Below are 27220 nucleotides of genomic sequence, written 5' to 3'. Positions count from 1 at the left end.
ACCCGGCGGTGCCGAGAGCAGAGCGCGCGGCGTTAGACTCCATCAGGTTGGGCCACAGAAACTTGTGGCACACCCGACTCTGACCCCCTTGTGCTCGCCGTATCCGCACCCCCGTTTCCTGAGCTCTGTCAAGGGCCTGAAGAACTGTCCCACTGGCCCCAAGCCGTGGGACGCACGACCCTGCACGCTCCCTTCCAGGAAAACAAACTGTGTTTTGGGGTGGGGGGTGCGGCGGCCTTTTTATAGCCAAGAATGAAGCGGCCGCTTTAAGTGGAGCGATGGGTGGGGGGCTGGTGGCTCGGGTCACGTGGCAGAAGTGGCCTCGTCGGCTCCAGCTGATGATGTCGCCGCGGCGCCCCGAAGAAGGATTGGCGCAGGCCGCTCTCGGAGCGCCGAGGCCGCACCCTCCCCGAGCCAGGCGGAAGTCGCGGACGCCGTGGGGCGGAGGCGGGAGCGGCCGGGGCGGCGATGAGTGGTCTCGGCAGACTCTTCGGGAGGGGTGAGCCCGGCGAGGCGCGTCGGCGGGAGGTGCGGGCTGCTGGGGGGGTGCGGGGAGGCCGTGGCCCCGGGCCGTCCCGAAGGCCGCGTCCGCGGCGCAGCGAGGCCTCCTCACGTGCCAGGGGGCCCTGCCTTGTCGGGGCGCCCGGCTCCGGCTGCCCTGCGTCCCCCGCTGCGGAGGGAAGGGCTGGGGGCCGGCGGGGGCGTGAGCGCAGGGTCCCCGCTGTTCAGGCGGGGGGAAGGGGGGCGAGTTTCCGCCTGCCACCCTCTAGTCTTTTCCGAAACGCTGGCGCTTCCTTTAAGCTGGCCAGGAGGGGATCCGAGGGGGTGAGGAAAGATTGCCTACTTAAAGCTCCTGTCCGGTGGGGGAGGACCAGCAAAAACTGGCGTATCCAGTGTCGTGTAGCGACTCGGGGACGGAGGTGTTACTACCCTCCCGGCCTGCGCAGAAGCAGCGTGGGGCACGGAGGGGCAAACAAAGGCCAGGTCAAGAAGGGCCTTGCAGTTTTGGATTTTATCCTGTAGGCAGTAGAGTGTGGAAGGATTCTAAGCAGGCAAGGGACATTTTTTTTTCTTTTTTCAAATAACTGTTAGAAGTGCAGAAGATGAAGGGGAAAATTGAGATCAGATTTTTTTTTCCTCTAGCCCCTGTACTTCATTCAGTTTGATCCTGTGGAATCAGGACCTTGGGCATCTCCTAGGACAGCAAGTGGAACAGTGATTATAAAAAGTGACCACACTCTGGTGGGGATGTGATAATGGGGCGGCTGTGCATGTGTGAGGGCAGGGGGTGTATGGGAACTCTGTACCTTCCCGTGTGAACCTAAAACTGCTCTGAAAAACAAAGTATTATTTAAAGGGGAAAAAAAAAAAGGCTTGGAAATGACTTGAAAGGCAGCTTGGAACAGCGAAACAATACTGGATTTGGAAATCATACTGCCACATTTCAACTCCTCCTCAATTCTTACTAGTTGTGATTTTAAACCAAAACAGTTTAATGTCTTTGTGCCTGTTTTCATATTTGTAAAGGGAAGATAGTACATTCATTGTAGAGAGTCACTTTGGGATTAACAATAACGCAGTCAAGTGCCTAGCACACACTACGCACTCAGTGACTGGTGGCTGGCGTTTTCCCTTCACACAATATGGGCCTGCTTCATTGGACTCCAGGGAAGAAGGAGAAGGGGCCAACCCCTGAAGAGGCAATACAGAAGCTGAAGGAGACAGAGAAGATACTGATCAAGAAACAGGAGTTTTTGGAGCAGAAGATTCAACAGGAGCTGCAAACTGCCAAGAAGCATGGGATCAAGAATAAGAGAGGTAACGGGGGAGAGGTGCCAATAGGGCGGGCCCAGGTGGGAAGCAAGGGCTTCTGGCTCTGACGTTCAGGGTGTGTGCTGCGTCAGCCGCCCTACAGGCTTTGCGGAGGAAGAAAAGATTGGAACAACAGTTGGCACAAACCGATGGGACATTGTCCACCCTGGAGTTTCAGCGTGAGGCCATTGAGAATGCCACCACCAATGCAGAAGTGCTTCGTACCATGGAGCTTGCCGCCCAAGGCATGAAGAAGGCCTACCAGGACATGTGGGTACGGGGGGAGGGGAACAGGGGGCCCAGGCACTGGGGAAAGTAGCTTGGTATTGTACTTTGAATCCTAAAACCTCTCAGAATGTGAATGTCTAGTACAGATGCCTGTGACAGCTAGACCCCTGTCAGCCTCCTTGCTTCCTGTAAGATCTCTCTGCTGGCTAAAGCGTTATAGGGAGGAAAGAGGATTTTTCTAATTTTTAAAGACCCTTCAGAGAGGGGAGTGCAGCCTGTCCTCCCCGGGCTGGCTTCTCGCCAGTTCTCAGGCCAGCCTTGCCTCTGTACAATTTCCCAGGGATCTCTTCTACCTGATTGCCATGGATTTATCAGCCTGAGGCCAGAGACAGGAGGGGCTTCATTCATGCAAGACGGGAGAACCAGAAGGGTCGTTGCCTGATTTCTTGGCTGTGTGTCTTGTTCTCAGGGACATTGACAAGGTGGATGAACTGATGGCTGACATTACAGAACAGCAGGAGGTGGCCCAGCAGATCTCAGATGCCATTTCTCGGCCTGTGGGCTTTGGAGATGTTGTGGATGAGGTGATTGGGAGTGAGGGGTCAGGGATATGGAAGAAAGCAGGAGACCAGCCAGAAGGAATGCCCAAGAGAATCGTGGGGCAAGTTTGGGGGAGGAAAGGGACTCCAAAAGTGGTATGTTTTTGGAAGTAAAAGTTCCCTTTCTTCATCTTTTTTTTTTTTAAGATTAATTGATTAATTAATTAATTAGAGCATGAGATCACGGGAGGGGAGGGGCAAAGGGAGAAAAGAGTCCTAAGCGGACTCTGTGCTGGGCTCGGAGCCCGACACGGGGCTCGAACTCACAACCCTGAGATCACAATCTGAGCTGAAACCAAGAGTCGCATGCTTAACCAGCTGTGCCGGCCAGGCGCCCCTCGCTTCTTCATCCTCGCGGTTTTGTTGTTCCATATCCAGGATGAGCTGCTGGAGGAGCTAGAGGGGCTGGGGCAGGAGGAATTGGCCCAGGACTTGTTAACTGTGGGTGACAAGGAGGAAGAACCCCCCATTGAACTGCCCAGTGTACCGTCTCCACATCTGCCTGCAGGACCAGGTACTCAGGGCTGTTCTCTTGTCCTCAGGACTTGAGGAGGTGGGGTAGATACAGGGAAAGGTTATTCCTCTTACATCCTGCTTCAAAGGAACCAGGCAGAGAGGGCTGCTGCTCCAGTTGCACAGGTTGTTGACTGCGTGAGGGCACCTGGCTGAACAGGAATGAAGACTAAAGTCCAGCTTGGGCCTCACTCAGCAAGCTGGGTACCCTGTTGTAGGGCTGCAAGCGCTGGGAGAGAGAGCTGGGTACACTGGTGTAGGGCTGCAAGCGCTGGGAGAGAGAGAAGCACATTTTCCTAATTTGTACAGCGGTGCTCTGGGAATTAGCAGCAGTCCGGCAAGCAGAAGGACCGCACCTTTAGGTTCTTTGCTGGGGAGAGAAAATTCAGCAGACTCTCAGTGTTCTAGCAAGGGATTGTTGGCAGTTGCTACGGCCCTAACGCTTTTCTTTCTTTCTCTGGATGTCCTTGTCCCCAAAGCTCCCGAAGCAGATGACGATGAAGAGGCCTTAAAGCAATTGGCTGAGTGGGTATCCTGATAAGTCTCGGCTTGTCTTCCCGGTGCTGCCTTCATTGGTGTCTTTTCCTTAAGTGCCAAGTGCTAAGCTAAAGGAACACAGCCTTTTGGGGAGGTCCTGCTGAGGGTGATCGTGTGACCCTGCCTGAAAAGGGGTTGTCGCCCTCCCCTCCCTCGCTCAACTCTGAAAAAGGACCTTGGTGTGAGAGGAGCCCCTGGGCTCCCTTCTCTTTGATAGCAGTTACAGTGCCCTTGTTCCCAATAAAATCGGGCGGGTGGAACCATAGTGCTTATACCCGCGTCTGCACCTGAAACTCGTCCCTGGTCTTTGGAGCTTTGTTTCAAGCAGTGAATCACAGTGGGAGTAACGAAGGGAGTAACGAAGTATTGGAACAGAGAGCAAACGGGAGGTGACAATACCTTGACCTCCTGTGTTCTAGGTAGCTACTGGTTCGTCTTTCAAGTTGGTTTGTCTCAGAGTCGCCTCGTGCTGAGGTTGAGCACAAGTGTGACTTATCTCAGAACCGTGTGGAGCTGTCTCTGAGTCTTATCGCATTGCTTTCCCCCAGTCAGGCCTCTGCCAAGACAGCCCTCTGATTTACTACTCATTCTCTTTTGCAAAGCCCATTTTCAAGGACAGGGAGGGAGAATACAGGGATAAAGGAGCAAGTAGCTTTCCTTTATTCAGAACCCACGGTGAATAGGCTTGGTTTGAACTGTCATTTTGCTTGCTTGCTTGCTTGCTTTCTTTTATAAACATTTATTTATTTTGAGACAGCATGTGCGCACAAGCAGGAGGGGCAGAGGGAGAAGGAGAATCCCAAGCTGACTCCTTGCTGAGCACAGAGCCTGAGGCGGGGCTCAGTCCCACAACCCTGAGATCACGGCCCAAGCCGAAACCAAGAGTGAGACGCTCAACCAACTTCGCCGCCCGGGTGCCCTTGTCGTTTCTGTTTCTAAGAGCAATAGAGGAGGGGCCGTGAGTCACTGGGATTGTTCCAATAGTGGTTAAGGTGGCATCTGGAAAAGGGAAAAGGAACCAAGATATTTCACACATCCTGATACCCATTTCAAAGAGAACAAATAATGCCATCCCTCTAGACTGTGAACAGAGGCAGAGCCATAACCAAACAGCAACCGGGGCCTCTACCCCACTGCTCGAACATTTAGAATGCGCAGAGATGGAAACTAATGAGCATTTGCTCAGCCAGATTAATGAAGCTTCCCCAAAGTGGGTGTTTATCCCAGCACCCTCTCCCCCATGAACCATGTATGAGCTACATTGGGAATTATCCTGTTGACTTAACAGATGTCAAGATGATGGGTTACAGACTCTGGTTAGAAATCCACCTGTTACCCTCAGTAGTGTTCCCTGCTAAAGTTCCCCTGAGGAAAGAATGTCTTTGATCCCAGCTGATGAAACTAAATCAGAAATAGATTTATTTTTGGTATAAAAGATTTTTAGCCCCAGACCCTCCTGCTTTGCTCCTCTCTCAACCCCTTCCTTCAACCACTTTTAGGTATTGATTTCCAAGGATTGGTGCCGATTAGTGGCGCTGGGGGGTTGGCACATGGCCTCAAGCAGCCTGAGCTCATGGGTGGGTTGCTCAGGCTGGAACTTGAGCACCCAAGGATCCTTGACGATGTCCAAGATGGTGGCACGCTTGGTGGCTTGGCGTAGCGTCTGGAGAACCAGGTTCTAAGGCAGGGGAAAGAGAGGTCTTGGCTGAGCTCGCCCCCCATTGTGCCACACAGGCAGTGAGCCGTTGGACCTAAGAGAGAAGCAGGATAGCCCATCACACCACTCTGGTGGAAGGGGGTGTGGCCCTGATTTTATCCGGAAGAGCCAGGCATTTAGCTCCCTGGAAGAGAGGGAAAGGAAGGGTACCTTGGGGGAAAACTCTTGCGTAATCCCCTTCTGGTCTAAAAGAGGCTGAAACCTGCTTATGATTCACATGTAAGGTGTGGAGCCCAGGGGTGTTGCCTTTTAAGCTCCCTCCCCGCCGACTACTCTAGGGCAGGGGCTAAAGCGTGAGATGCTCTGGTGGGGAAGAGCCTCCCTAGGGTGGGGGGGCCTAGGATGGGTCTTCCCTCCCTGTGGGTCATCCCTGAGGCCTCGGCCCTCCTGGGGGAGCCGGCACCTTGCACTCCTGGGAGATGGAGTAGTTAGATGGAAAAGTGACCTCCTTTTGAGTCTCTTTCAGCAGCTTCTTGAGATTGGTGTCATCGAAGGGCAGCCGGGCGACCACTAGAGTGTAGAGGATGACGCCCATGCTCCAGGTGTCGGACAGGAAGGGGTTGTAGGGCAAGCCCTGCAAGATCTCCGGGCACGCATAAGCAAAGCTGCCACAGTAGGTCTGGCTGAGGTGGGTAAAGCAGTTCATCTGGCGGTAAGAAGGGCTACTGTGCACTGTGTGGTTAGAAGGCACCATCTTGGCGAAGCCAAAGTCCGATATCTTCACGTTCTCCCGCTTGTCCAGCAACAGGTTCTCCAACTTTAAGTCCCTACCAGCAGCAGAAAGGCTGGGGGTCAGGCTGGGGAGAGGGCTTAGTATTAGACCGGGAGCTGAAGGGCCAGGGGTCAGAGGCTAGAGATGGAAAAGGTAAAGTGGGAGAGAGGTGCCATTATGAGGACGCGAGATAGAGAGGAGGGAGCCATGGAGTTGGGGGCAGAGCCCAAAGGTGAGAGCAGATGGTCCCCGAGGACCCCCGGGGGGCTCGTCACTGTAGTTCAGAGTGCTGTGCTCACCGTGGGCGCTACAGAAACGTTCCTGAGCAGAGAATTAAAATAGAGGGGATGAATGGGCCTAGATAACTGAGGCAGGTCAGGGGAGGAAAAGAGGGCAGAAAATGGGAAACATGCATACACCCCCTGGAGAGCCCAAAGGCCCCAGCCTGGGCGGCAGCGCCCTCACCGGTGCACAATGCCCTTGCTGTGCAGGTAGGCGATGCCCAGGGTCATCTGGGAGAACCACTTGCCAGCAAGGGGCTCAGAGCAAGCCCCGTAGCGCTGGATCCACTCAAGGACGTCACCTCCCTGAGCCAGCTCCAGAACGATGTACACTCGGGACGTGGTTTCGACGGCCTGGTAGAAGTTGATGAGGTACTTGTGCCGCAGGACCTTCATGACCTGGCCCCGGAAGAGGGACCCGTCACACCTGGGACGGGAGAGCCCTGGCTGCGCTCCCAGCCCTCCTGCTGTCCCACGGCTAACGTACTGAGACCTCTGCGAGAGGACGAAACTCCAGAGGGCTGGGCGGTCTGTGGGCAAACCCTGTGCTTTGCACTTTTACTTTGTGAAGGGCTGGACGTAAGTGGGTGGGTGGGTGGGTGGGTGCAAAGAGGTTGCATTTACATCATTTCCCGGCTGCTTAGTAAGACATTCAGCCCTGATTGGGGGTCAGGGGGTGTTCTGGCTCCACCCCTCCTAACCATACCCCTTCCGAGAAGTCTTAAGCAGCTTGGGATCAGTTCCCTCTTCCGGCCCCCTTTCCAACCTGTATCTCACGGGGCAGGAACTTGTTAAGATAGTCCTCAGAGGCCTTCTTCTTTGAGATGATCTTGACAGCCACCATGACCTTCTGCTTTGTGTAGTAAGCCTCGTACACCGTCCCATAGGAGCCATTGCCAATGACCTTGCCCACCTCATAACCATAGTCCTCCATGACGGAGCGGTAGGCCGAGGTGGGTGGTGCTGCCTCCGAGGTGTCTCCCTTCCCCATGGTGTTGGGCTTGCTCAGAGCGGGGAACCTTGCTACTTAAAAGCCTGTTATCTGCTCAGAAAGCCAACCTTGAGCCACTGAGGGCTAGGGTACCAAAGTAAAGTTAGTCTCCAAATGCTTGCCTATACAGTCACGCAACTCTGGGATGCTGGGCTCAATTCTCCACTAGGAACGTGGAGGGGGAAGAAGGGAGCAGCAGTTCTTTTTGTCTCCGCTAGCTGTTGTTACTTCTCCTCTTGGTTACGGAACTCCCCAAGGTCCCATGTTCCACATACATCACAATTCACCTTCTTTCTACCATTGGCCACAAGGCTTGAGAATGAAGTGCATTGTGGAACATATTCCTGGACGTAACTTCTACAGTCTGGTGAGGTTCCCCCCCCCCAATAGATCTAGTCCCTTCAACCATTCATGTTTATTAAGCACCCACTGGATGCCAGGCCATGGGCTGAGTACTGGGATAAAATAGCCAATAACACCAGTAGAGACCCTGTGCTCCTAGAGTTTATTATCCAGAATGAGAAACACATGTGTGAGAATATTAGAGAACTGCAGTGAGTGTCGTAGAAGCCTATTCTAAGGAATCTTAACCTTCTCATGCTTTTTGATGTTTGGCTTAAAGCAACCACCTTTTTTTTTTTTTCCCCAAGTTGAGCTGGGCTCGGGTGGTTCTTCTGGTGGGTCTCGTCTTAGCTGGGATGGTTTGTTTCTGTGTCACATGGTCTCACTATCCAGCGGACTAGCCGAATTCCTGCACATAGTAGCACTGAATTTCAAGAAGAAAAAAAAAAAATCAGAAATTGCATGATCAATTAAGCTGAGACTCCAAAATTGCAAAGCATCACTTCCACACCTTTATACAAATAAAGACAGTTACAAAATTACAAGGATCTCAGATTGAAGGGGTGGAATAGATTCCACGAAATGCATGCTTGTCTTGCTTCCCAGGACCCTAAGTTCTGTAGTTTTTCTACCATCCCCCTAGCCATTCCTCAGACTTCACTGGAGCCTTATCTTCTCTATCTGTCCCTTAATCATATCTTCATGGTTCTACCACAGGCCTTATTTCCTCAGAGCTTTATGTCTCCCCATTAAGATCTCACCCATTCCCAACACTTTAGTTATTACACCACTGCTGACTGCTCCTAATCTCATCTCTCTCCCAGAGGTCCTCTGGAGTTCCAGGTCCAGCATCCAGTTGCTCACTGAACATCACATGGACATGTCTTTCTTGGGCATCTTACACTCACCATGTCCAAAGTTGAACTCTTCGTGTTCTCGCCCTAGACTTCCTCTTTCTGTTGTTGTGTGTTTTTTTTTAAGATTTTATTTATTTATTTGATAGAGAGAGAGAGAGCACAAGCAGGGGGAGTGGCAGGCAGAGGGAGAGGGAGAAGCAGGTGGGACTTGATCCCAGGACCCCAGGATCATGACCTGAGCCGAAGGCAATCGCTTAACCAACTGAGCCACCCAGTGGCCCTCTGTTAAGTTCTGTACTTGTCTTCAGTTTACACCCCCAGTGTCATCCTAGACCCTTCCCTCTGCCTCAGCCCCACATCCAATCTGTCACCTCTTTTACCTCCTAATTACCTTTAATAATACATTCCAGGCTCTTGAAGCGGCTGCCATGGCCTTACGTCAGGCCTCCATCAACTCATCACTCTAGCAAGCTTTCTGTTCCCCTCCAGTCTTTACCCTGAACTCCAAGGCATAACACTGATTTTATTCCCACTTAAAACAATTTAATGCCTCCCCATTCTCCTCAGGATCAAGTCCAAATTCTTTTATATGGCTTCGAGGCTTTCAACATCTGACCCTGCTTACCTCTCCAATTTCATCTTTTTTTAAGATTTTATTTTTATTTATTTGACAGAGAAAGAGCCCAAGTAAGCAGAGCAGTAGGCAGAGGGAGAGGGAGAAGCAGGCCCCCTGAAGAGCAGGGAGCCCAATGCGGGGCTCGATCCCAGGACCCCGGGATCATGACCTGAGCTGAAGGCAGACACTTAGCTGACTGAGCCACACAGGTGCCCCCAGTTTTATCTTTTAACATACATGCAATGCTCCAGCCAAACAGAATTACTTTTCTTTCATTGTTCCCTCTGTCCTGGCAAACCCCTACTCTTCCTTGAGGACTTAGCTCATGAGCTGTTTTAAGGACACCTTTTACTGACTGCTCAAGCCCAAACGGAATGTTCCTCCTTCCTGAGTGCTCCCAGAGCCCCAGTACTTTGTCACAGCATCTAACATAGTGTCTGTAATTGTGTTCTTTCTGCTTGCATCTCCCACTAGGACTGTAAGGGAAGTCAACTGACAAGAAGAGGGAGATGAAGTCAGAGATTTGAGAAGAATGGGTTGTGGGGAATGGAAGAGAGCTGATCTGGAAAATGAGCAGGATCACTGGGCAGCACTGGGGGTCCAACTGAGGTTAAAAGCACAATTTATAGACAACATGATTTTAACACAGTGTTAAGATTTTTTTAGCATCTTGGGTATAGGTGCTTGAATATTTTTTTAAAGATTTATTTATTTGACAGAAAGAGCACAAGCAGGGGGAGCAGCAGAGGGAGAGGGAGAAGCAGGCTCCCTGCTGAGCAGGGAGCTCCATGTGGGGCTCGATCCCAAGACCCTGGGATCACGACCTGAACCGAAGGCAGATGCTTAACCGACTGAGCCACCCAGGCACCCTGTAGGTGCTTGAACATTGACAGATGAACCCAAGATTAAGGTTTCCCTTGGCAGCTGGAACGAAAGAATGGAAGAGAGGCATCAAGAACACAGGCAAGATTGTGGCTGAGATGACGGAATGCAGAATCTAAGCTGCGTGGGTTAGACAGACAAGCTAGGAAAAGGCCAAAGGGAGAAAAGGAGGGGCTGCAGGTCTCAGTGAAACGGGAGAACACGTTTGGAGGGAATAACAGAGGACAAGAGATTGTGGTCTCTTGCTAGAGGGGTTACCTGGATTTAAGACTGTGGGTGTGTGCGGGGGGGGGGGGGACTGGCACGCAGGGGAAAGAACAAGAGAATAATCAGATTTATTTTCTATGTCCCAAAAAAACCAACTCCAACAACAGACTATGCTGTGGGCTACTGGTAAATTCCTGTTTATTGACATCCTGCTGATCCTGTTGGCAGGGGAGTTCCAAAGTTTGCTGGAAGCCAGATCTCCATTCTCCAACTACCAAGATGAGTTGTCCAGGGCACACCATGGCAAGGAGGCCCGCCCAGCCCCACCCATCTTCTGCTCCTCTGGATAGGTAGCTGGCCCTTGGATAGGTGGCATGGTGGCAGCTCTGTCCTCACCATGTCCAGCAGGTAAACCAGTTCATTCAAAAAATGTGTATTAAGCTGCCTTCTTTATACAAAAGCACTGCTAAGTCCTGAGGATATCAAGATGGATAAATTACAGTCTTCCTATGAGTAGTTAGTAATTAGCAAGGAAGACAGACCCATAAGAAGTAAAATAACAGTACAGTGAGATAAAACGCTACAAACAAAGACTGGAAGATGTAAAGGCAGGCTTTACAGAGGAGGCACTTGCACCGCTCAAGAGGAGTCTCCAGGCAGGTAAGTAGGGAATGGTAGACTGCGCAGTCTAGGCTGAAGAAATTACATGAGGCTTGCAGGCTTCAGAGAACATGACATTCAAGATTCTCATTTGAATACGGGATAGGGTTCCAAAGGGTAATGTACCTGGAGAAGTAATAAAGATCCAGGTCCGACAGGCCTCATATACCAAGCTTTTTAGAGTTTATCCTCTGTACTCATGGTCCAACTTTGGTCGAAATGGTCAAAGTCAGAGCCTGTTAAAAAATAATGATGCCTAGTCACCCCCTCCTCCAAGATCCTGATTTCATGGATCCAGAGCTCTGTTTTTAATAAGCTTCTGGCTGAATCTGATGCACATTAAGATTTGAGAACCACTGTTGCAGGAAACTATATATAGTGTGTATATGTACGAATCTTTACAGCAGCAGATGGAAAATGGATCCAAGAGGGGGGGTGACCGGGAGACTAGCAAGGTGGCTATCATGGTGATTTAGGTGAGAAAGGATGGGACCTGAACCAAGGGAGCAATGGAAGGCAAGTACTTGGAAGATACTGAGGAAATAGAAGCAGGGGGGCTTGATGGCATTGATCTGAGGAGGCTGGGGGTTGAGACGGGGAGTAAGAGAGAAAGAATCCCAGGTTTCTGGTTTCTCTAAGTTACTTTTCTCATTACAAAATTCACTGATTATCTAAAAAACTCAATCCCCTACTTCCTAGAACCTCACATCCTCTTGCAGGGAGGAGGGCTGGGTCAGAGAGGGCAGAAGAGGGTCAATGGAGGGCTTTCCAGGCCAGGAGCCCTTGTGATTTTCCCTTGTACTTCTTTCCCTGGGGAAAGGGAACATCAGTCTGCGTCCTTACATGCTGCCCCCAGGTGGCCAAACGGAAGTCACTGCCGTGGGTCTGATCTTCAAAACTGCCCTAATGGCAGAACCCCTTAAAGTAGCGGAGACAGACAAAGGTAAACTTTTCCAGAATAATCCGCCATACAAAATTAAGAAAAGCCCGAACACATACAGACAAATACGAACAAAAACATCTAAAGAGTCGAACGTATGCCAAGATTCTTTACCTGCAAATAACAATAACCCTGTCACGCTGCCCAACTCACCGGATAATAGGGCTGACACCCTGTCTGCGTGCCTCCGCACCAGACCTGGCTACGGCTTGCCTATGTTCAAACAAGGGACGGTCATTACATGGCCAGGGGGGCCTCCAGTGCAGNAAACTTTTCCAGAATAATCCGCCATACAAAATTAAGAAAAGCCCGAACACATACAGACAAATACGAACAAAAACATTGAAAGAGTCGAACGTATGCCAAGATTCTTTACCTGCAAATAACAATAACCCTGTCACGCTGCCCAACTCACCGGATAATAGGGCTGACACCCTGTCTGCGTGCCTCCGCACCAGACCTGGCTACGGCTTGCCTATGTTCAAACAAGGGACGGTCATTACATGGCCAGGGGGGCCTCCAGTGCAGCCTCGGGAAGAGATTTTTATTCATGTATTTATTTTTCGGCGGGGGACCATTCGTGACGAGTTGAGAGAAGCAGTGACGTGAGATCCAGACTCTAGGACCCTTGCACGGCCAGTGCCCGCGCTGTCCTAGCACAGAGACACCCAAAGCCTCACTCACCCCCGCCCGGGTCGGGGGCCACGGACCGCCTCTCAGCTCGCCCTCTGCAGTCGGTGGCGAGCCCCATTGGTTCAGCCGGCAGATGCTCCGCGGCGTCCACTAGGTGTGGGCCCAGCCGCCACCCGGGCTCCGTCTCCTGGACAGTCACTGGATGCGTGCGGCGGGCACGGCTCCCCGGCTTCCGCCGGTGCCCCAAGTCTTCCCGGGTACGGGCGTGCTGTCCGGAGGCGACTCTTACCCCGAAGGGGCGTCCGCGGCCTCAGGCCTAGCCCCTGCCCGAGCAACCGTCGGCGGAGCAGCGCCGGGGGCGTGGTCCCCACTCGGCCAGGAAAGGAGCTTTCCGCTGGGCTGAGGTCCCCGCGGGGGAGGCGGAAGTGGTAAGACTGACGTGTCCTGGGCCGCGCTGCCGATCGCCGGGAGGGCGCCGCGCCGGGGGGCGGGCTAGCCGAGCCTTGCGGGCTCTCCGGAGCTGCGCCGGCCTCCCGACTGGAGAAGGCTCGTCGAGAGCACTCCACTAAACCGAGTGCGGCGTCCCGCGTGGTGCGGCCGCAGCCGCTGCGATCAGGCAGCGCGGCGGCCAACCCCGTGGAGGTCGGTCGTCAGGTCCTCTCCGGGCCGCCGCCAGCGCGCCGCTCTGGGGGAGACCTGGGCAGGAGCCCAAGGGCAGCTACGGGGCCGCAGAGGCCGCGGGCGCCACCTCGGCCAGCCCTACCCGAGCGGTGAGGACCCCGCGGGTGCCGCGGGAAGGTGCTCGAGGTGCGAGGCCGCGCGGCGTTGCCATGGAAACGGGCTGGGGCGCGTGGGGAGGTCCCGGGCAGGCGGGCTGCGGGACGGGGACCCCAGATCCAGAGGACGAGGAAGCAGAGGCGGACAGAGACAGTATTGTGTGCGGGTCGGGGGCGGCCTCCCGAGGGAGGGTTCGGGAGGCCAAGGGGAGTAATTGGAGCTACGGGGCTTGCTTTCCAAGGACCGGGCTTGGCGCGTCAGCCAGTTGATTCCTGGTCTTCGTAACTGCAGGATTCCCCCAAACAGGTTCCGTTGCCTTAAGGATGACAGTCCTAGGGCACCCGCGGAGTTGGAGCTGCCAGTGGTTGCCATTCCTGATACTGCTGCTGGGCACAGGCCATGAGCCAGGGGTGGAAGGTGTGACACACTACAAGGCCGGTGACCCCGTCATTCTATATGTCAACAAAGTGGGACCCTACCACAACCCTCAGGAGACTTACCACTACTATCAGCTTCCGGTCTGCTGCCCTGAGAAGATCCGTCACAAAAGCCTTAGCCTGGGTGAAGTGCTGGATGGGGACCGAATGGCTGAGTCTTTGTACGAGATCCGCTTTCGGGAGAATGTGGAGAAGAGAATTCTGTGCCACATGCAGCTCAATTCTGCACAGGTCAGCCTCTCCATATTGGCGAACACTTAGCCCTCCCTCCCAGGGACCAATAACAGTGCCTCCTAATTTATGGTTTTATAGCACCTCTATGGAAATGATCTGACTTGATTCTAACTACAACCCTACTGGTAGGCAGGAGGACAGGTGGTATTACTTGCATTCAGTTGAGGAAGAAACATACTTGCTCAAAAGTGACTTTTCCAAGACTACATGGATTTTGAGTTGCAGAGGTGATCCTAGAGCCCAGGGCTCCTGACTCCAAGCTGCTCTCTTGGTAATAAGGTCCCGACTGTCACTCCTGCATAGTTGTTTCCTTCCAAACCTACCTCTTGGCTTTCTTAACTAGCCCTTTTACACTCTTATCTTTCCCTGTGACACTTTTTTTTCTTTAGGAGATCCTATCTTAGGGCACTTTTCCTCAGTCTACCCCAGACCTTCTTACACCGTGCCTTTCTCCTTTTTCTACACCCTAACCCTTGTCAAGTCATATTGTTCTTTTTGAAGAATCCCAGCATACTAGGATCTAACCCAGTGCTTCTCAACAGGGGGCAGTTCAGTTTTGTCTGTCAGGGGACATTTGGCAATGTCTGGAGGTCATTTTGATTGTCACTGGGGGGGGGGTGCTACTGACATCTAGTGGGAAGAAGCCAGGGATGGTGCCTATTACAATGCACAGGACAGCTCCCCACAAGAAAGAATTATCCAGCCCGAAATGAGCATAGCGTCCAGGTTGTGAAACCTTGCTCCAGCCCTGTGCCCGGAGAGGCCTTGTCTGACTCCTGACTTGCCCTTTGCAGGTGGAGCAGCTGCGCCAGGCCGTCGAGGAGCTGTACTACTTTGAATTTGTAGTGGACGACTTGCCAGTCCGTGGCTTTGTGGGCTACATGGAGGAGAGTGGCTTCCTGCCTCACAGCCACAAGATAGGGCTCTGGACCCATTTGGACTTCCACCTAGAATTCCATGGAGATCGAATTATATTTGCCAATGTCTCAGTGCGGGACGTCAAGCCCCACAGCTTAGACGGGTTACGACCTGATGAGTTCTTAGGCCTCACCCACACCTACAGTGTGCGCTGGTCTGAGACTTCAGTGGAGCGTCGGAGTGACAGACGCCGTGGTGACGATGGTGGTTTCTTTCCCAGAACACTCGAGATCCATTGGTTGTCCATCATCAATTCCATGGTGCTTGTGTTTTTACTGGTGGGTTTTGTGGCTGTCATTCTCATGCGTGTGCTTCGAAATGACCTGGCTCGATACAACTTGGATGAGGAGACTACGTCTGCAGGTTCTGGTGATGACTTTGACCAAGGTGACAATGGCTGGAAAATTATCCATACAGATGTCTTCCGCTTCCCTCCATACCGTGGTCTGCTTTGTGCTGTGCTTGGTGTGGGTGCCCAGTTCCTGGCCCTTGGCACTGGTGAGGTGATAAAAATTAATCAGGGATTTCTCTCAAGGGGTAGAACTAAGCAGGTGGTTTGTTCTGGAAAGATCTGCAGATCTTCTCTTCTGTCCAAGGTGAGGGGGAGACCTAAGGGGTGGGGTGGCCTTAGAAGGGATGTCTATAGGGGCACATGGGTGGCTCAGTCAGTTAACCATCCGACTCTTGATCTCAGCTCAGGTCTTGATCTCAGGGTCATGAGTTCAAGCCCAACATGGCATGGAGCCTACTTGAAAAAAAAAAAAAAAGAAAGAAAGGATGTGGCTATTCAGTTGTGGGTTTGCTGGACAAGAGAATTAGGGGATACTGTTTTCCTGGCGACCTTGGGTCTGGGTGAAAGGGGGCTGATTCCTCTGAAATTGCCAGAAAAGGGATAGGTTGAGACCTGACACAGGCTTTCCGCTACCACCCTGCAGGCATTATTGTCATGGCGCTGCTGGGCATGTTCAATGTGCACCGTCATGGGGCCATTAACTCGGCAGCCATCTTGTTGTACGCCCTGACCTGCTGCATCTCTGGCTACGTGTCCAGCCACTTCTACCGGCAGATTGGAGGCGAGCGTTGGGTGTGGAACATCATTCTCACCACCAGCCTCTTCTCTGGTGAGGACTGCCCTTTCCCTGGTGGGCTGGCCTGGTGGGCCGATTTGAGGAAGTTTGAATACATTGTGGAACCTGGGATAGAGTTAGAGTCAGGCTTTAAGGGAATAAAAATAGGCAAAAGAAGCAAAACCATTCAGAAGAACGCATTTCTTTTGCATAGTCAAAAGTTACGTCCTTAAAATATTCTAGGCAGCATGTGAGCACTTGACACAGACCCACCTTCATCTCATTTAATCCTCACAGTAACCCTATGTGGTAGGTAATATTATCCCCATTTTACAGGTGAGGAAATTGAACTTCAGGCTGGTTAAGTAATTTGCCTGACATTACACTCCTAAGAGGGAGTGGAGCAGGTTTCAGACCCAGGCAGTCTGACTCAAGAGCCCATATTCTCAACCATTATGTGAAGAGCGAAATAACACTCTTTCTGGAACTTATTTTTGGATATTCCCCCTTTAAAAAACATATATTTTTTTAATTTGGAGGTGGCTACCTGACTCTAGCCTTACAAGCCAGTTTGTCCTTTCAAAGGCAGTAGTGGGTGCATTCTAAGCTTTTCGTGTTCCCAATCCTGTCTGATTTATATTTCATCACATTTATGTTTGAACCAGAGCTTTCTGAAAACAGGGCCTTAATCCAAAGTGAGTCTCATGCTAGGAATCACGGATGCCACGGCAGGACAGGACCTTGGAGGCAGGTGGACTGTGTGACTCTTAGATCATTACGTAACAACTGTCTTGCTCTTTAATCATAATGATGGGGGAGGGGTTGTCGGTAAGATAAGGACCGGGAAACCACGGGGACCTAGAAGGGCGAGGTCTGCCTGGGAGTGGGATGCTTCAGCCCTCTCGGTTAGGTCTAGTCTGAGTGTATGGCCCCAGGGATATAGTTCCGCCTGCTGACCCTCCTTCTGGGGGCCCATCCCTGCAGTGCCTTTCTTCCTGACGTGGAGTGTGGTGAACTCGGTGCATTGGGCTAATGGTTCGACACAGGCTCTGCCAGCCACCACCATCCTGCTGCTTCTGACGGTTTGGCTGCTGGTGGGCTTTCCCCTCACTGTCATTGGAGGCATCTTCGGGAAGAACAATGCTAGCCCCTTTGACGCTCCTTGTCGCACCAAGAACATCGCCCGGGAAATCCCACCCCAGCCCTGGTACAAGTCTACGCTCATCCACATGACTGTTGGAGGCTTCCTGCCTTTCAGGTATCCTCCATTTATGCCACCGCCGTCAATCTCAGGTTCCTGACTTTTCCTTTCCCACCACCCTAACCCAACAAGAGTGATAATCCCTGGTTCAGCTTTACCAGTAAGAGATCATGAAATGGGTCCTCCTTTCTCCAAGCAGGACTCCGCTTGAAGCAGTTCACAGGTGACAGTGTCTCACGTAGAAGGCTCGCCAGAGACACTGTTCCTGTCACCATCTTTCTGCTTTCTGACTTTAGTGCCCACAGGGACCACGTGGGGCTTGAAGCTTATTCAGTTTGCTGAGTACCTCTAGTGCCAGGCAGATAAGACAGCAGAAGATAAAGCAGACAAGATCCTTGCTCTCCACCGGCGAGAGCAGATGTTCTTGAAATGAGCGCCGCTAGTCATGGGGAGAAGAGTCCCCATGGAGCCAGGAACTCCAGGGCAGGGAGTGGAGTGGACCCACTTTCCACAGTGACCCGTGCCATGCAGGGGTGGTGGCTGGGCGTGGAGCTGGCCGCTGTGCCGGCGGCGCACAGCCCTTTAATGCTGTGTGTCGTCTCTTCTCTTCACAGTGCCATCTCTGTGGAGCTGTACTACATCTTTGCCACAGTCTGGGGTCGGGAACAGTACACTTTGTATGGCATCCTCTTCTTTGTCTTCGCCATCCTGCTGAGCGTGGGGGCGTGCATCTCCATTGCGCTCACCTACTTCCAGTTGTCTGGGGAGGATTACCGCTGGTGGTGGCGATCTGTGCTGAGTGTTGGCTCCACTGGGCTCTTCATCTTCCTCTACTCCGTCTTCTACTATGCCCGGCGCTCCAACATGTCAGGGGCGGTACAGACAGTAGAGTTTTTCGGCTACTCCTTACTCACTGGTTATGTCTTCTTCCTCATGCTAGGCACCATCTCCTTTTTTTCTTCCCTAAAGTTCATCCGTTATATCTATGTTAACCTCAAGATGGACTGAGTTTTGAGTGGCAGAACCACTGCTCTTCTTTCCCATTCTTCACGTCCGGAGGCCCACTGATCCCCCTTACCCACGTCTCTTCCGGTTGAGTGACTGAATTGTGTGATGGCATTGTTGCCTTCCCCTTTGCCCTTTGGGCCTCCCTTCCCCCGGAGGGCCTGGAAATTGCAAATCTCTATTATATAAGGAGTATATATTTGAACTTTTTAAGTTGCCTTTAGTTTTGGTCCTGATTTTTCTTTTTACAATTATCAAAATAAAATTTATTAAGAAAAAGGATCCTGTGGTTGGAGGGTTTGGTCTGGATGTAGCAACTCGAGCCCTGCCGTTAAGGGCACTGTCCCTTAGACCGGGCGGCGGCGGAACGCACGCAGCGCGAGCTCTCCGCGGAGCTTGGGAACTCTCGGCCGGGGGAACCTGCCTTGCCGGGGCCTGTTTCCGCGGCTCGGCGGGCGCTCAGGCCGACGGAAGCGGCGAAGCCGGAGCTCCCTGTGGGAAGCGGGTTCAATCACCCTGGCGACGGGCGGGGCGCGCAGCAACGCCCTTTCCGCCGGAAGCGGGTTTCTGGGCCTCCACGTGCTGTCCCTCCCCCCGCCCGACCCAGTAGCGGCGGCTCGGCTGCTGCCATGGAGCCCACCGGGCTGGAGCAGATCCTGCGGGAGCTGCTGCTGCCGGACACCGAACGCATTCGCCGGGTACGGGACAGAGGGGACCCGGCCGGGGCGAACGGGAGGTGGTGGGAAAGGCCCGACTCTGACCCCGGGACTCCTCGCAGGCCACGGAGCAGCTCCGGACCGCTCTTCGGGACCCGGCCGCCCTGCCCGCCCTCTGCGACTTGCTCGCCTCGGCGGCCAACCCTCAGGTGAGGCGCCTGCCCCTTCCCGCGGAGCGTCCCATAGTACGCCACCGGTCGAGCCCCAGCTTGCCCTCTGCGGCCCGCCCAGCACCTTCCTGCCCGGACCCTCACATGCGTGCTTCCTCGTCCCAGATCCGCCAGTTCGCGGCCGTGCTGACCCGCAGACGCCTGAGCACCCGCTGGCGACTGCTGGCGGAGGAGCATCGGGAGAGGTGGGCGGGGCCAGGGGCGGGGCGGAGGCGGCTCCTGGGCGGGCCAAATGCCCACACCTGCCAAGTGCCCACACCTGCCACCTGTGTTCCAGCCTCAAGTCCCTGGTCCTGACCGCCCTTCAGAGAGAGACCGAGTAAGTGCCTACCTGCCTCCTGGTGGGATCCTGACTGACTCGAGGCTGAGACCCTCTGTGGGTTTCTGCCTTGTCTTTCAGCTCCGGACAGGGCCGGGGAGGGGGAAAGATGTCAGCTCTCAACCAGGGGTGGAGCAAGGGTTCTGAGACTGTGTTGAAGACTAAATTTCATGAGAATGGGCTGTGATGGTCTGCCAAACCCGAATCAGGAAAATGGAACCGAAATTCAGTCTGCGTGAGGCCAGGCTCACCAGATTACACACCCACCTTGCTGCTAGTCTCCCTGTGAGCCCCCGTCTTATGTGTCCCAACCTGGCAGACCCTCTGTCCTGGCCAGCGTGTGCTGGGAGGGTGTTGGAGGGTGATTGGGGGTGGGGGGCAATCTCTCCTGTTTGCAGGCACTCCGTGAGCCTTAGCCTGGCCCAGCTTTCAGCCACCATTTTTCGAAAGGAAGGCCTGGAGGCCTGGCCTCAGCTCATGCAGCTCCTTCAGCACAGTACCCACAGCCCCCACGTCCCAGAGAGAGAGGTACTAGCACATGCTGGGCGGGTGGGAGGCAGGGAAGGAGGGACTGAGAGGCTGGGTAGACCATACAAGCTTTTCTCTCTCATCCCCTGCACCTGGACAGATGGGGCTTTTGCTGCTAAGTGTGGTGGTGAGCTCCCGCCCTGAGGCCTTCCAGCCCCACCACCGGGAGCTTCTTCGGCTTCTGAATGAGACCCTCGGTGAGGTGGGGTCTCCTGGGCTCCTCTTCTACTCCCTGCGCACTCTGACCACCATGGCCCCTTACCTGGGCACCGACGGCGTGGTGAGATGTGGGTCCTCGCCTTCCCTGGCTCCCTGTCCGCAGGCCTTCCACATCCTCACCCTTGTGGATGCCGAGCTCCTTCAGACTCTGTCTCTGCCGTTTGTCATCCCTACCAGTTGAGGGGGATACTGTGGGTGGCTGGACCGGGGCCCCTCCTGTGTCCAGGCTTTGAGGAAGCTGCCAGCTTCTGGGGCCTGAGATAAGTGAGCACGCGTTACGCTTTTTGCCCTCCAGCCTCTTGCACGGATGTTGGTGCCCAAGCTCATTGTGGCCGTGAAGACTCTGATCCCTGTAGATGAGGTGAGGACAACATTCAGGCCAGAGCTCTGTTGTGAGGAGAGTACAGGAGCGCACGGCCTGGTCCCCTGAAGAGCATGGTAACCCTGTGACTTGTCTGTCTGTCTGGCAGGCAAAGGCCTGTGAGGCTTTGGAGGCCCTGGATGCATTGCTGGAGTCAGAGGTACCCATCATCACCTCCCACCTCTCTGAGGTCCTCACGTTCTGCCTGGAGGTGAGCGGGGGATGGGCACGGCCTCTGCTGCTTGTTTTGCTGGGAGTTTCCTTGCCTGTCTCTGATTCAAGTTAATCTCTGGGCAGGTGGCTAGCAATGTGGCTCTAGGTGACGCAATACGTGCACGGATTCTTTGCTGCCTCAGTTTCTTGGTTAAAGTCAAGAGCAAGGTGAGTACTCTCTGATGCACATTACTGCACCCCCATTTCCATCCTTCGTCTCAGTCCTGAGACATTTTGTTCATCTCAGGGGTATCTTTAAGTATTCAAGACTTGATATGGCCTCACCCCAGCTCCCGGCTGGGAACTTGGGAATCTCCTGCTGGACCCTTTGTGGCCTAGGAGGCTGGAATTTTTTTTTTTTTTTTTAAGACTTGTTTGTTTTAGAGAGAGAGCCATGTGCACACGAGCAGGGGGAGGGACAGAGGGAGAGGGAGAGAGAATCTCAAGCAGATTCCCCGCTGAGTATGGAGCCCGACGCGAGGCTCAATCCCATGACCCTGATATCATGACCTGAGCCGAAATCAAGAGTCAGACGCTTAACCAACAGAGGCTCCCAAGGCTGGAATTTTTAATATGAGTCCATCTCAGGAGCAGATTCTCAGGGACACGGTTCCACCTTCCCTCTCAAGGCCTTACTGAAGAATCGTCTCTTGCCACCCTTACTACATACCCTTTTCCCCATTATGGCTGCCGAGCCTGCCCTGGGCCAGCTGGATCCTGAGGACCAGGATTCGGAAGAGGAAGAGCTGGAGATTGGGCTGGTGGGAGAGACCCCCAAGCACTTTGCTGTACAGGTGGGATGTACGACAGGGGTAGGGGCAGGGCATTAGGTCGCTATGGGGCAGAGATGGGTTCCAGCAAAGTCTTCCTGTCATTTTTTCAGGTCGTAGACATGCTGGCACTACATTTGCCCCCCGAGAAGCTCTGTCCCTTGCTGGTAAGTGTTCTCTGTCCTTCTGGTGCCCCTGTCTCCTGGTATGCCTAGTTTCCCACCACTGAGGATATTTGGGCCCTAGCAGGTGTGGAGGGCCAGTTGCTGTGGGAATGGGCAGACTTGGACCAGGGTTTCAGGGGCGTACCATCCGTTCCCCTAGATGCCTATGCTGGAAGAGGCCTTGCGGAGTGAGAGACCGTACCAGCGCAAGGCTGGGCTCCTGGTGCTGGCTGTGCTGTCCGATGGAGCTGGTGACCACATCAGACAGAGGTGTCTGTTCCTTTGTCCTGGAGTGAGGGTGGACCGTGGGGAGGACCAGCACACGGCCCGTGACAGTCCTGGTCTCTGCTTGCTGTTGGAGCTTAATTATCATGCGTGTTTCCCCTCAGTCTCAAGTGCCCTGGTTTGAAAGATAATTGAAACGGCCACCTCAGCTCTAGAGACCAAGGGGTGGTGCATCCCATCTGGTGACATTTCCCTGGTCTCCCTTTCTGGCCCTGCCCCTCAGACTGCACTGTCTGCTTCCGCCCACCCAGGCTGCTGCCCCCGCTGCTGCAGATCGTGTGCAAGGGCCTGGAGGACCCCTCACAAGTTGTACGCAATGCCGCACTGTTCGCCTTGGGCCAGTTCTCGGAGAACCTCCAGGTCAGTGAGACTGAACGTGGGCAGCCGTCCCCGGGACCAGCTTCCCCTCAGCTTCATCTCTTCAGCCATCCCTGCCGCTGGCACTTAGGGGGCTGCTTGGAGGGCACACCCCTGGCCGGCTGACCCGGGGCCCCCTTTCCCCTCCCCCAGCCCCACATCAGCAGCCATTCAGGGGAGGTGATGCCGCTGCTCCTCGCCTACCTGAAGTCAGTGCCTCTCGGGCACACAAACCACCTTGCCAAGGCCTGCTATGCCCTGGAGAATTTTGTGGAGAACTTAGGTAGGTGATGGCACTGGGGCATGGGAGGGAGGGGCAGAGCTGTAGCTTTGGACGAAGCGGGTGGGACGTGCAACCCCCCACCCCCCGAACCGCTGTCTGCAGTGGGGAGAGGAGCGCCGGGGGGCCCCCAGAATGAAGGAGACCTGGACTGGGTGTTAGAGGCTTGCCCTTTCCCACAGGGCCTAAGGTGCAGCCCTACCTTCCGGAGCTGATGGAGTGTATGCTGCAGCCTCTGAGGAATCCCAGCAGCCCCCGGGCCAAGGAGCTGGCCGTGAGCGCCCTGGGGGCCATTGGTGAGGAGGAGGAGCACGGACTGGGTTTCCCCAGGGAGCCTGTGGCGGGTGGTCCCCCTCCAGCTCTGATTCGGTCCTTCCACCCCACAGCCACAGCTGCCCAGGCCTCCCTGCTGCCCTATTTCCCCACCATTATGGAGCACCTGCGGGAATTCCTGCTGACGGGCCACGAGGACCTCCAGCCTGTGCAGATCCAGAGCCTGGGTGAGTAAGGGGCACAGGCGGGGTTCCCAGTGCCGGGCAGGGGCTGAGGTGTTCATGGAGATCCATCCCCCAGGGCAGCACAGGTATCTTCTGATCAAAGGAGGCGCTCTTCCCACTGTGCCTAGAAAGCGGTGGGATTCCTGAATTGCCCCCTAGCTGCCGTCTTTGGTCCCCCAGGCTTTGGCCTTGCGCCCTTCTGGCTTATCGTCGCATCCTAGTACTAACTAAGCCCTTGCCCCCACAGAGACGCTGGGGGTGCTGGCTCGAGCAGTGGGGGAGCCCATGAGGCCCCTGGCTGAGGAGTGCTGCCAGCTGGGGCTGGGCCTGTGTGACCAGGTAGACGACCCTGACTTGCGGCGCTGCACGTGAGTGAGCCCCTGAGCTCGGAACCCGGTCCTCTGGTTCTGGACGGTGGGCTTCCCCGGGCTTCCCCGTTCTGCCTGGCTCCGGCGGGCGGGACTGGACGGCTTCCACCTGCCTCCACCAGGTACAGCCTGTTCGCAGCCTTATCGGGGCTCATGCGTGAGGGCCTGGCGCCCCACCTGCCACAAATCACCACACTCATGCTGTTGTCGCTGCGTTCCACTGAGGGCATTGTGGTGAGCAGAGCTGGTGGGCTGGGTCAGTGGGGGAAGGGCAGCCCCGGGGTGGCATCCGTCTCCTGGACGTGGCTGAGCCGGGTCGCTGCCGCACCCCCCCTGCCCAGCCTCAGTACGACGGAAGCAGCTCCTTCCTTCTGTTTGACGACGACGAGAGCGATGGGGAGGAAGAGGAGGAGCTCATGGACAAGGATGAGGAAGAGGAGGATGACTCCGAGATCTCAGGGTGCGGAGGAGTGCCATTCTAGTCGGAGGAACCCTGGCTCTGGGCGAGGGCCCCATGCCGGACCTGCCCCCACTGGGGCCAGATCACTGCCGCCTCCGCCCTTACTGTAGGTACAGCGTGGAGAACGCCTTCTTTGACGAGAAGGAAGACGCCTGTGCTGCTCTGGGGGAGATCTCTGTGAACACCAGGTGAGCCTTGGCCCCTTCCCGACGCTGGGGACCCCGCCTGCGAGCTCCTCCCCCACGGCTGTGTGTGTGTCCACAGTGTGGCCTTCCTTCCGTACATGGAGAGCGTCTTTGAAGAAGTGTTCAAGCTGCTGGAGGTGAGAGGGCGGGGAGGGAGCGGGTGGGGTCCTAGGGCCAGGGGCCCCCGCAGCGGCCATGACCACGGCAGGCCCGTCCCGCCCGTCCCCGCCCGCAGTGCCCTCACCTGAACGTGCGGAAGGCAGCCCACGAGGCCCTGGGGCAGTTCTGCTGTGCATTGCACCGGGCCTGTCAGAGCTGCCCCTCGGAACCCAGCACCGCAGGTGAGAGCGGGGGCTGGGGCCTCCAGAAACCAGGGAACGGGGGGNAAAAAAAAAACGGCGAGCGGGAGCGCCAGGTGGTGATGGCCGTGCTCGAGGCGCTGACGGGGGTGCTGCGCGACTGCGGGCCCCTCGCGCTGCAGCCCCCCGGGCGTCTCGCCGAGCTCTGCGGCGTGCTCAAGGCCGTGCTGCAGCGGAAGGTGAGCGGGGCAGGCAGGCTGCGGGGCGAGGAGGGGGCCGGCCCGAGCAGGGACGGTCGGAGGCTACAGGCCCGCCTTCCCGAGAGAAGGGGCAGGAGAGCCCAGGCCGAGCTGAACTCTCGTCCCGCAGACAGCCTGTCAGGACACTGACGAGGAGGAGGAGGAGGAGGAGGAACAGGTGAGAGCTACGGACGCCCACTGCGGGACCAGGCTGTCCGGGGTGTCCGCAGGGCACGGGTGCACAGTGTACCTGGGCTTGGCCTAGGGAGCCAGGGCTGCTGAAAGGTTGGTAATGGCTCTGACGGATGCGGCCCTGCTCCCACAAGGCTGGCGGCGGGTCAGGAAAGGCTTTCTGCAGGCGGGGGTCGGGGCGTGGGGGCCTGGGAGCGAGAGGGGAGACTAGGCGCGCCCAGAGAAAAAGCCGGGCTTCACACGAGCCCAGCCTGGAACAGGCCAGTCCTGGGGACCACCTGTGGTGGTGGCAGGGCACCCGGGAGGTGCCCCTGTTCGCAGAGCCAGCCCGGTGCTCTAGCCCCTGCCCTGGCCCCGCAGGCCGAATACGATGCCATGTTGCTAGAGCATGCCGGAGAGGCCATCCCTGCCCTGGCCGCCGCAGCAGGGGGAGACACCTTTGCCCCCTTCTTTGCCAGCTTCTTGCCATTGCTGCTGTGCAAGACGGTGAGTGCCCTGCGCCCTGGCTTCGAACCCTGTCCCGCCCGTGTGCCCTGTGCCCAGCCCCTGACGTGTTCCCAGTCCCAGCCTGCCTTGCACTCCTCCCCCCACCAGAAACAGGGCTGCACGGTGGCAGAGAAGTCCTTTGCCGTGGGGACGCTGGCAGAGTCCATTCAGGGCCTGGGCGGCGCCTCAGCCCAGTTCGTGTCTCGGCTGCTCCCTGTGCTGTTGAGCAGCGCCCGGGAGGCCGACCCCGAGGTGCGGAGCAATGCCATCTTCGGGCTGGGCGTGCTGGCGGAGCACGGGGGCCGCCCTGCTCAGGAGTATCCTCCGCTTGCGGGGGAGGGCTGGGGGGCCGGGGGTGGGGGGAGAGCAGCCCTGGGGCTTGATGGGAGAGGTCTGTCTGTGGGCCTGTGCCTTGACCGTCGAACCAGATACTTCCCCAAGCTGCTGGGGCTTCTGTTGCCCTTCCTGGCACGGGAGCGCCACGATCGTGTCCGCGACAACATCTGTGGGGCTCTGGCCCGCCTGCTGATGGCCAGTCCCTCAAGGAAACCGGAACCCCAGGTGAAGGATGGGGGCAGGGGCTGGGGCTGGGGCGGGGTGGGGGCAGAGCAAGGGGCCTGAGGCATCTGTGCGTCCAGGTGCTGGCTGCCCTGCTGCACGCCCTGCCGCTGAAGGAGGACTTGGAGGAGTGGGTCACCATGGGGCGTCTCTTCAGCTTCCTGCACCAGAGCAGCCCGGACCAGGTAACTCGGTGGGGAGCTTGATGCCCCGGTCAGAGGCAGGGCTGGCCTCCCTTGTAGCTGACACAGAGTCACAGTCTAAACTGCCCTTGGACGTGCCTTCGTCACGCAAGGGTCGGCAGCCGGGCAGTAACTGCAGAGGAGGGGCCTCCTGTCACCACGCAGCGTTTTTCCCCATCCTCCCTGGCCTTCTGCACCCGCTGGTGTGAGCCAGAAGTCCCTGCTTCCCTGGACTGACGTCCTTCCCCTGGGCTCTTTCACACTGTGTTCCACGGAGCGTGGGCACCTCTGCGCTACCCCCGTCCCTTCCAGTCACAGCAGCTCTGCTTCCTGAATGCGGTTCGTCCGCACCAACCAGCTAGGGGTGGACTCGTGTTCCTGCGCTCCCGGGTCGCCCACCTCTACCCGGCACCTTTAGAGACTGTCGCGTTGGCGCGTCTCCCGAGTGTCTGGGCTTCTTTCGGTCACCATCTGTCTCCTTCAAAAAAAATTACTCCCACCGTGTTTCATGGGTCCTTCTTGGGTTTCCCCGTTGTGGATGTGAAACAGTAGGACGCGGGAGGTATCGCTGCCGGGAGACTGTGCCTCCCCTCGGGCCCAGGGCCCAGGGCCGCCGGCACCGAGTCAGCCTTTCTCCCCCGCAGGTGGTCGACGTGGCTCCTGAGCTCCTGCGCGTCTGCAGCCTCGTTCTGGCTGAGAGCAAGATCCCACCAGGTGAGGGCGGCGGGCGTGGGCAAGGCCAGGGCGAGGTGGGGAGCAGCGCGGCTCACAGGGCCCGGGGCAGCCGGAGATTTGGGGGCCAGTCCTCCCCGATCTCTCCCTCTCCACCCAGACACCAGGGCCGCACTGCTGCTGCTCCTGACGTTCCTGGCCAGACAGCACACCGACAGCTTCCACTCGGCCCTGGGCTCGCTGCCCGGTGACCAAGCTCAGGAACTCCAGGCCGTCCTGGGCCTCACCTAGACTGTGGGCTGCAGCCGGGCCAGAGAGGGCAGAGCCTGCCCAGGCCCCAAGACCACCTCTCAGCCCAGTTTCAGCTCGCGCCTTACCAAAGATTCTGGGCCTCATACCCACTTGCAGTCTCAGCCCCATTTGCTGCCTTAACGGGGGTCTCCCTGGGGCTGATCTGTTACGCTGTGGAACAAGACAAATGGAGTCTTGACGTCCTCCCCTAATAAAGGCAGTCCAGTTTCTGCTTGAACGGTA

At 55.8% G+C, this 27220-nt stretch overlaps 4 protein-coding genes and 1 long non-coding RNA gene across 13 annotated transcripts; 3 read left to right on the top strand and 2 right to left on the bottom strand.

Moving 5' to 3' along the window:
* The first annotated feature begins 344 nt into the window (after positions 1-344).
* On the top strand, positions 345-3982 carry CHMP4A (charged multivesicular body protein 4A). The gene is made up of 6 exons (XM_002921070.4): positions 345-499; positions 1669-1818; positions 1905-2082; positions 2510-2624; positions 3018-3153; positions 3632-3982. The coding sequence occupies exons 1-6, from the start codon at positions 469-471 to the stop codon at positions 3688-3690; spliced, it is 669 nt and encodes a 222-aa protein (XP_002921116.3). The 5' UTR covers positions 345-468; the 3' UTR covers positions 3691-3982.
* Positions 3983-5139: 1157 nt separating this feature from the next.
* Positions 5140-12716, bottom strand: TSSK4 (testis specific serine kinase 4). 6 transcript variants are annotated; one of them, XM_034648382.1, is made up of 6 exons: positions 12579-12716; positions 11081-11190; positions 7166-8156; positions 6584-6798; positions 5810-6203; positions 5140-5367 (listed from the first exon to the last, which is right to left on the bottom strand). In XM_034648382.1, the coding sequence occupies exons 3-6, from the start codon at positions 7388-7390 to the stop codon at positions 5185-5187; spliced, it is 1017 nt and encodes a 338-aa protein (XP_034504273.1). In that variant the 5' UTR covers positions 7391-8156; positions 11081-11190; positions 12579-12716; the 3' UTR covers positions 5140-5184. The 6 variants fall into 6 exon arrangements, with proteins under 6 accessions (XP_034504273.1, XP_019657183.1, XP_019657184.1 ...); XM_019801624.2 differs by lacking the exon at positions 11081-11190 and adding an exon at positions 12310-12369 and having other exon boundaries at positions 12579-12715; XM_019801625.2 differs by lacking the exon at positions 11081-11190.
* TM9SF1 (transmembrane 9 superfamily member 1) lies at positions 12379-18439 on the top strand. 4 transcript variants are annotated; one of them, XM_019801621.2, is made up of 6 exons: positions 12379-12955; positions 13611-13972; positions 14770-15391; positions 15829-16014; positions 16945-17218; positions 17776-18439. In XM_019801621.2, exons 2-6 carry the CDS (start codon positions 13628-13630, stop codon positions 18167-18169), a joined length of 1821 nt encoding a protein of 606 aa, XP_019657180.1. In that variant the 5' UTR covers positions 12379-12955; positions 13611-13627; the 3' UTR covers positions 18170-18439. The 4 variants fall into 4 exon arrangements, with proteins under 4 accessions (XP_019657180.1, XP_034504263.1, XP_002921119.1 ...); XM_034648372.1 differs by lacking the exon at positions 12379-12955 and adding an exon at positions 13015-13297; XM_002921073.4 differs by lacking the exon at positions 12379-12955 and adding an exon at positions 13015-13334.
* Positions 18440-18693: 254 nt separating this feature from the next.
* On the top strand, positions 18694-27215 carry IPO4 (importin 4). Its single transcript, XM_034648364.1, has 29 exons — positions 18694-18864; positions 18945-19031; positions 19158-19237; positions 19330-19371; positions 19770-19899; positions 20000-20179; positions 20414-20479; positions 20589-20690; positions 20777-20860; positions 21322-21486; positions 21576-21629; positions 21787-21896; positions 22163-22271; positions 22422-22551; positions 22731-22844; positions 22935-23048; positions 23293-23413; positions 23536-23647; positions 23755-23873; positions 23984-24061; positions 24138-24195; positions 24294-24596; positions 24727-24774; positions 25149-25274; positions 25383-25591; positions 25703-25835; positions 25913-26017; positions 26659-26728; positions 26847-27215. Exons 1-29 carry the CDS (start codon positions 18796-18798, stop codon positions 26975-26977), a joined length of 3249 nt encoding a protein of 1082 aa, XP_034504255.1. The 5' UTR covers positions 18694-18795; the 3' UTR covers positions 26978-27215.
* Positions 21229-23293, bottom strand: LOC117797228. The gene is made up of 2 exons (XR_004622154.1): positions 22988-23293; positions 21229-22026 (listed from the first exon to the last, which is right to left on the bottom strand). It is a non-coding gene; the product is annotated as an uncharacterized LOC117797228 (long non-coding RNA).
* Positions 27216-27220: the final 5 nt, after the last annotated feature.

This window comes from Ailuropoda melanoleuca, chromosome 20, assembly GCF_002007445.2.
Source record: "Ailuropoda melanoleuca isolate Jingjing chromosome 20, ASM200744v2, whole genome shotgun sequence".
NCBI lineage: Eukaryota > Metazoa > Chordata > Mammalia > Carnivora > Ursidae > Ailuropoda > Ailuropoda melanoleuca.
Note: the sequence above shows the minus strand (reverse complement) of the source record. Positions and strands in the feature narration are given on the sequence as shown.